This window comes from Thamnophis sirtalis, unplaced genomic scaffold (genome assembly GCF_051295495.1).
Source record: "Thamnophis sirtalis isolate CommonGarterSnake01/CBP01778 unplaced genomic scaffold, rThaSir2_p1.2 scaffold_4, whole genome shotgun sequence".
NCBI lineage: Eukaryota > Metazoa > Chordata > Lepidosauria > Squamata > Natricidae > Thamnophis > Thamnophis sirtalis.
The window spans coordinates 3,366,139-3,374,106 of record NW_028261384.1 but is presented as its reverse complement, the minus strand read 5'-3'; the positions used below and the strand labels follow the sequence as shown (position 1 = coordinate 3,374,106).

The 7,968-nt window shown below is 47.6% G+C and overlaps 1 protein-coding gene across 1 annotated transcript in view; it reads right to left on the bottom strand.

Moving 5' to 3' along the window:
* Positions 1-1,502: 1,502 nt before the first annotated feature.
* The window catches only part of SETD2 (SET domain containing 2, histone lysine methyltransferase), a gene marked incomplete at its 3' end in the record, with an annotated part of 62,293 nt that continues 55,827 nt past the window's right edge, over positions 1,503-7,968 (bottom strand). The window contains 6 exon segments of the mRNA XM_087712375.1: positions 1,503-1,614; positions 1,734-1,873; positions 2,844-2,978; positions 3,531-4,209; positions 4,960-5,119; positions 6,514-6,562. Coding sequence (XP_087568501.1) covers positions 1,503-1,614; positions 1,734-1,873; positions 2,844-2,978; positions 3,531-4,209; positions 4,960-5,119; positions 6,514-6,562 — 1,275 coding nt within the window.

Below are 7,968 nucleotides of genomic sequence, written 5' to 3'. Positions count from 1 at the left end.
AAATTCAGAGCCACGGAATATTATATTTGCTGTTCAACTGTTGGGGGGGGGGGGTCCTGGTTGCTCTCTGAGCTGAGACGTTTCGTGACCCAACTAGGTATCATCTTCAGTGCTGGAAGGGGAGTTGGGGGGGGGGATTTTGAGGAGGAAGACGAAGTTCTGATAATCAGATGGCTGAAGTTCAATGACAAGCAGTTGCTGTCCAACCATGGCATCTAAGACCGGTGAATTTCAATTCCCAGAATTACACCCCCCCCCCAACCTTACTGGGCTGGAGAATTCTGGGAGTTGAAGCCCACCAGCCTTAAAGCTGCTGAAATTGGAGACCCATGGTTTAGAGATTACCTTTCAGGATTTATCTGAGAAGTTCTGTAATTGTGTTTTCTCTATGAGGACATTACTGATAATCCTCAGCTTACGATGGGGCTGCTTAACGGCCACTCAAAGTTATGGCAAAACCTCTCAAGACCTATTTATGACTCATTATTTTTCAACACAAACAACCACAATGACTGTATTTTGAGTGCTTAGCAACCAACTCACCTTGACGGGCAGTTTGCAGTGGTGCTGCAGTCACACACAAACTGTGATTTGCGCTTTTTTGGGCCAGTGTCCAAAAATGCCCGTTGGGAAAAACGGATTTGCTTAATGAATGCAGACTCTGCTTAGCGACGGCAGCGTTTCGCTGAACGAGCACTTCATTTGCTTAACATCCGTCATAAAAACCCATCGTAATTTAGAATGTGTTCAGAGGATGCCTTGATTTATAATGGCAACACAACCGGAATCTCTTCTTCAATTTATGACCAGGCTAACTACCGAGTTATAACTCAAGTGGTTATATTACCTGAATAACTAGCTATGGAATGCACAGAGATGCTACCACTACAGGGTAGTCCTCGACTTATGACCGTAACGGAGTCTCCCCATTACGATCGTAGGTCCCAATGGTCATATAAAAATAGGTCAGTCACATAGCAATCCAATTTTCTGACTTTCTTGTGGTGGAACCCACTAAGGGTACAATTGTGGCAGAAACCGGAAGTAAGTAACTGTTAGTTTTTTGGGGAAAAAACTGTCATAAGACATGGGTCCCCACAGTTGCAGAACGAGTGGGGAGGACCCCAGAATTGGGTTTGTTAATACCTTTTGGGGGGACATCCGTCGTAAACCTTACTATCCGTAACTTATCAGACGGCGTATTTCCTGCGCAATTATTTTTTTTTTTTAAATATAATTACTACAGGTATTTTAATTTATTAATATAAAACAATGCATGTTTTATACAATACAAAACAATAAGTGTGTTAATAAAAGAGTCTCCATCATCTGCAGCGTCTCCATTTCTGACCAAGCGTAACTTAGAACCTGGGCCATGGGTTTCCTATTCCGGGTCCATTGCGCATTTGAACGGTTGCTAAGCGTTTGGGCCGTAACTTGAGTAGGACTTGGGCTAGAAAACCCACACTAGGCCTATCAGGGGGAGCTTCCCTCCGACTCACTTTCATGGGGTTTTCGTCATACGTCGGTGTGCCAAGATCCATTTCGGCTTCGTGCTCCAGGCTGGCGTCATCTTCCGGGCTGTCCCAGTTGGGCGGGTCCCATTGGGTTTGCCTGCACAAACAGGGTTGTCAGTCCTGGACACACACACCAACCCCTTCCCCCCCCGCCCCAAAAGCCACCCCCCCCCCCCCGATGCTGGCTGGGGTTTTCAGGAACAGGCCCTGCCTTACCTGGTGACCACGTGGTAGTAGTAAATCTTGCCCTCCGGATCGCGGGCTGTCTTCCAGTTGGGGGGCAGGACGATGGTTTTGGGCTTGGGAGGAGATGGAGGAGGAAGGTCTAAGAGGTTGTTGGCCACCACCAACTCTGGCTGAAAGGGGGGTGGGGGAGGAAAAAGAAAGGAAGGAAGGAAGGAAGGAAGGAAGGAAGGAAGGAAGGAAGGAAGGAAGGAAGGGGGAGAAAGGAGAGAGACAGAAAGAAAACAAGCAAAAGGAAAGAGAGAGAGAGAGAGAGAGAGAAGGAGGGAGAGGAAAGGTAAAAAAAGGAGAAGGGAAGAGAGAAAAGAGAAAGGGAAGGGGAGAAGAAAAGGAAAAAAGGGAAGAGAAAAAGAAGGGAAGGGAAGAGAAGGGATGGGAAGAGAAGAGAACAGAAAAAGAAGGAAAAGAAAGGGAAGAGAAAGAGAAGGGAAGGGAAGTCAATCTTCAAAGCATCTTCAAAAACTTCAGTATTTCTAGCCTGTTTTTTATGCTTAAAAAGGACAGGATTCTTTTTAGGAATATTTCCCCCGCTGGGAAGAGTAACCTGGAACACATGGCTATTAAGGGAGCGTTTTCAACCTTGGATCCTTGAAGATGTGTGGCCGGCTGCGGAATTTCACACATCCTCAAGCAGTTCAGAAATGCCATTGTAAAAGGGTCCTCGTTTAACAACTACCCATTCAGCGCCCGCTTGAACTTATCACGGAGCTGAATAAATACTACTTAACAACCCGACTCCATACTTGCAGCCACCACAGCGTCTCCAGGGCCACTTGTGACATTTCCTGCTGGTTTCCAATGAGCAAAGACAATGGGGAAGCCAGCAGGAAATCAGAACTCCCTGTTGCGTGAGGTCCTCATTTAACAGCCCACAAAGTCCTTGCTTAACAACAGCAACTGAGAAGGGTGAAAGTATCCTCCCTAAGTAGTGGGCTCACGTGGTTTTTCAACTTATGAACGGAGCAATTTCCTGGCCCAATTACCACCGTTAAACGAGGACCACTCGTACTAGAGAGTCCTTTTTATTCAGCATGTCTTGACGGTACCGTGACACGAAATGAACAAGCTTTCTCCCATCTCTACCTGTTGGATCGGTGGGGGCTGTCCAGTTGTGACAATAGTGGCGACCGCGGTTGTGGGTTGCACCACGACACTCGGAGGATGGGTGGTGTAAATCTGTTGTCCTTGGATGTACTGAAGACTTGGCTGGGCGTAACTCTACAACAAAAACGGAAGAGCCATTTCCAAGGATTGTCCTCAACTTATAGAACTTACATTGTATGAATCGTTCTCAACTTATAGAAGTTCATTTAGTGACCGTTCAGAGTTACAACGGCACTGAAAAAAGCAACTCATGATTGTTTTTCACACTTATGACTGTTGCAGCATCTCCAAATTCAGACGCTTGTCAAGCTGACCCATATTTATGACACTTGCAGTGTCCCGGGGGGTTGTGTGATCCCCTTTTGTGACCGCCTGCCAAGCAGTCAATAGGGTAAGGTGGATTTTCTTAACAACCACACGACTCACTTAATGGCAGTGACTCGTTTAACAACAGTGGCAAAAAAAAGGATATAAAATTGGGCATGACTCTCTGAATACCCCGCCTTGCTTAGCGATGGAAATTCTGGACTTAATTGTGATCATAAGTTGAGAACTATCCATAGATGGTCTCAACAAGCTTTGGGCAGTCCCGTTTTGAGCACCTGCCCCAAAAGACCACCCTGGCGGAAGGCCAATTCTGCCGCAACTTCACCTTGGCGAGATTACCTGCACGATCGGCGGTGTGGTCTGAGAATAAGGCGAGGTGACTCCGTAGACGGTGGGGCAGGCCTGTCCTTGGTAATAGATGGTGGGCTGAGACTGGGCTGAGGAGTAGGGGGGTTGCACTGCCACAGTGGTCTGGCTGGAGTCCCAGACGCCGTAGCTTTGTCCCTGGACCGGGCCAGGCGCCGCCACAGGCAAGACGGCCACGCCGGGCTCCTGGTGGACCATGGGGTCACTGGGGGCCACATACTGGGGTGTGGACACCTCTAGGGGGGCTCCTACGTGCTGGACCACCGGCACAGGCTGCGAAGTGGCCAGGCTGGGCTCCATGGTGTGGCCCACCAGAGCCTGGGAGGGCTCGTACGAGGCTGGCGAGCACATCGACTCCATGCTGGGGGTGGGAAGGAGCACCTTGCCAGCGTTAGGGTTGCTGGGGTCCACGTAGGCCTGCATGGGGTAGCCCGGGGGGTACCCCATGAACGGGGGGTGGGAGGCCCCGTAGCCCAGGGAGTCGTACGGCAGGGGAGACGCCATGCCCAGGTTCTGCAGCTGCTGCTGCTGCTTCTGTGCCTCACGCTGAGCAACCTCCTGCTCAAAGAGCTTCCGCCGTTCTTCGGTCGAGAGTTTGCTGCGGTCCTTCAGCCGAACCTTCTTCTTCGAACTCGTGGCCAGGGTGTCATAGCTGCGGAGAGAGAGAGGGAGGGAGAGAAAATGGGGCTGAGTGCGAGATGGCCGCGTGCAGCGAATCAGGTGGGACTAGAACTCCCCAGCGTCTAGCCAGCAGCATATCCACAAGAACAAACCACCCTGTTAAAAAGTTAAATTGCCTTGGACTCCCAGGCACCATAATTCAGGTTAAGTCCTCAGCTTGAAACCATTTGAAGTTACAATGGCAGTGAAAAAAGCGACTTATCGTTTTTCACACTTACGACCATTGCAGCCTCCCCATGGTCACATGATCAAAATTCAGACCCTTGGCTGCTGACTCGTATTTATCACTTTTGCAATGTCCTGGTGTGTGTGTGTGTGTGTGTGACTTTCTGACGGGCAAAGTCAACGGAAAGCCAGATTCACTTAACGGCCATGTTGCTATTTTAACAACCAGTCAGCCATTTAACAACAGGCAGTGCTCTAATTATGATCATAATGGAGACCATAACCATCGTTGAGCGAGGCTGTCGCGTGCATACCTCGCTTAATAACTGCAAAGTGGCTGTCCGTTGCAGTCATTAAGCGAGGCGCCCTCGTGATTGACTCGCTCAGGATTGCTTTGTTGACCCCCCTATTAAACAAGTAGTTGTAACTTTGAGCACTGGCTGCCAAGCCCCTTCATTCAGCGTGGTCACAATTTCCGCCGCTGAACGGAGGGTCGTAAGTCAAGGACTACCTGAAAGTGTTAACGTAAAAGTGGGCTGAACCCTTCCCAACTTGCCGGTCCTCCGGTCGCTTGGTGCCTCGCTCATAGGCCGAAGGGGGGGACAAGGACTCCCTCCGTTTCTTCTTCTCTTTGTTCTGCCTCTCGGGGTCCCGTTCTCTGCTCTGGTTTTTGGGGGTGGCGGGGGTGTCTCGGCCCACCGCCTCTCTCCCGTGATCTGGTAGCAGGAAAAACAAAGGTGGTTTACAGGAGGGACATTTCATTAACTACCAGGCCGGATCAACTACAGGGGACATTTCATTAACTACCAGGCCGGATCTAACCAGAATTGGGAAGCGAGGTGGGAAAAAACAAAGGGAAAATTAATCAAAGTGGCCAATCTGCAGAATTGCCTTGTGGGGAGATGGGTGGCAAAATAAACAAACACACAAGCAAACAAACAAGTAAATGGATTGTTCAGAGTAGCAATAAACAACAGGATTGTTAGTGTTTAGAAACACTAATTTCCCTCGCTCCTCTAACTGCCTGCCTGCCTGTCTGTCTGTGCTGATTTGGATTTTCCAGCAGCATGAAGCTCGTCCCGATAAACCCCTTTTATTTAATGTACAGTGAATTCCTCTCCAGCAAAGTCTTTCAAGATAGGTCACAATTACCGACCTTTATCAGGCTTGGAGAGTGGCCAGGCCAATAATGCCCCAATACTTGGCAAGAATGAACTGTCTGTCTGTCTGTCTGTCTGTCTATCATCTATCCATCCATCCATCCATCCATCCATCTATCTATGCATGCATACATAATCTACCTACCCATAGATATGTCTGCCTGTCTCTCCACCCACCCATCCTACCTATCTACCTATCCATCCATTATCTACTTACCTACCTACCTGCCTACCTACCTACCTATCTATATCCATCCACCCATCCACCCATTACCTACTCATAGATATCTGTCTGCTGGTCTATCCATCCATCCATCCATCCATCCATCCATCCATCCATCCATCCATCCATCCATCCATCCATCCCTATCTACCTACCCATCCGTTATCTACTTCCCTACCTACCTATCTATATCCATCCATCCATATATAATCTACCTACCCATAGATATATCTATCCATCCATATCTACCTACCCATCCATTACCTACCTACCTACATCCATCCATCCATTCACCCATAATCTACCTACCCATAGATATCTATCTGCCTGTCTATCCACCCGTCCATATCTATCTACCCATCCGTTATCAACTTACCTACCCACCTACCAATATTCATCCATTCATCCATCCACCCATCCAACCATAATCTACCTAACCATAGATATCTATCTGCCTCTCCGTCCGTCCGTCCGTCCATCCATCCATCCATCCATATCAATCAGTCAATCTGAGGCCCATTCTCCTCCTCTTCCACAATGATCCCAATATGTCTTCCAGCCCTGGCTGTGAGCTTATAAATTAGCGCTTCACCATCTTGGCTGCTTGAGGATGGGTGGATTGAAATACCCAGGATTATGGGAGTTGAAGTCCATCCATCTTAAAGCTGCCAAGGTTAAGAAACATTGCTCCGGAAGTCATCAAAAAGGGCCGTTTTTGCATACGTACCACTGCTCTCCTTCTCCACTTGACTCTTCTTGGGGATTCGGTAAACCTCCTACAATGAAAAACACCAAAGGCTAAGTAAAGGTCAGCCACGGCACATTCAAGCCATCAATTATTATTGACATGATATAATAGAACATGTAATATGTGAAATATGAAATGTAATATAGTACTATAATGTAATACTAATAATAATAAAATTATATTATAATATGTAAAGTAAATAATGCAAGATCATGTCATAGTACAATATCATATAATGCAATGTAACATAACATAACATATAATAAAAATAACAAAAATCAACACAGGAAATTATTACACAAAATCAGAAAGAATGAAATTGTTCTACATGCAACCTTTGCCGAAGTCAAAAATACTGTATTCATCACCACAAATTTCAAAATCTAAGCTTGTTCCTAATTCTTCCTAGTTCGTTTTTCATCAACCTGGGGCCCACCAGAGATCATGAAGCCCACCCGCCATCATCCAAAGCAGATGTGCCATGCTGGCTGAAGGCCATGGAAGTTCTACCTCACATACAGGGTATATTTATGAGCTAGCATGGATAAGAAAACCGTGATTTTAAATTAAGCTTGGAAGTCATGAATTAAATCCCAGGTATGAGAGGGGAAACATCACCCATACTTGTGGGCCCTGTCAGGTTAAGGAGGTTCACCTGGGGGGACCCAGAAGAAGGGCCTTTTCCATGGTAGCTCCCTCTGTTATTTGAAAGGCCCTCTTTTTCCAGTCCCATCCATAAGTCTATTGAGATTCTGAATCACGGCTGTCCCAAAGGTGTTTTTTCAGGAGGCAAATGGACTTTTCTTATTTTTTTGCTTTGAAGACGTTTTGCTTCTAATCCAAGAAGCTTCTTCACTTCTGGTCTTTAGCTGAAGAAGGTTCTTAGATGAGAAACGAAACACCTTCAAAGAAAAGCCCAGTGGCCTCCTGAAAAAGCACCTTTGCGACAGTCACATCCAGAGCAGGAGGGCAGGAGACGTTATGGGCCTCCTCTCTTAAGGAGGTCCATCTGGTGGGGCCCAGAAGAAGGGCCTTCTCTGTGGTGGCTTCCTCCCTGTGGAATATCAACCCTGAAGAGCAATAGCAATAGCAGTAGACTTATATACCGCTTCATAGGCCTTTCAGGCCTCTCTAAGCGGTTTACAGAGAGTCAGCATATTGCCCCCAACAATCTGGGTCCTCATTTTACCCACCTCGGAAGGATGGAAGACTGAGTCAACCCTGAGCCGGTGAGATTTGAACCGCTGACCTGCTGATCTAGCAGTAGCCTGCAGTGCTGCATTTAACCACTGCGCCACCTTGGCTCTTGGCTCAGAGATAAGACTGGCGCCCACACTGACCTTCTTCTCTAAGTCTCTGAAAACATGGCTGTCCCAACGGACCTGGAGACCCCAGGGAGATACGCAGCCCATCGAGTTGTTGGCGGGGATTTAC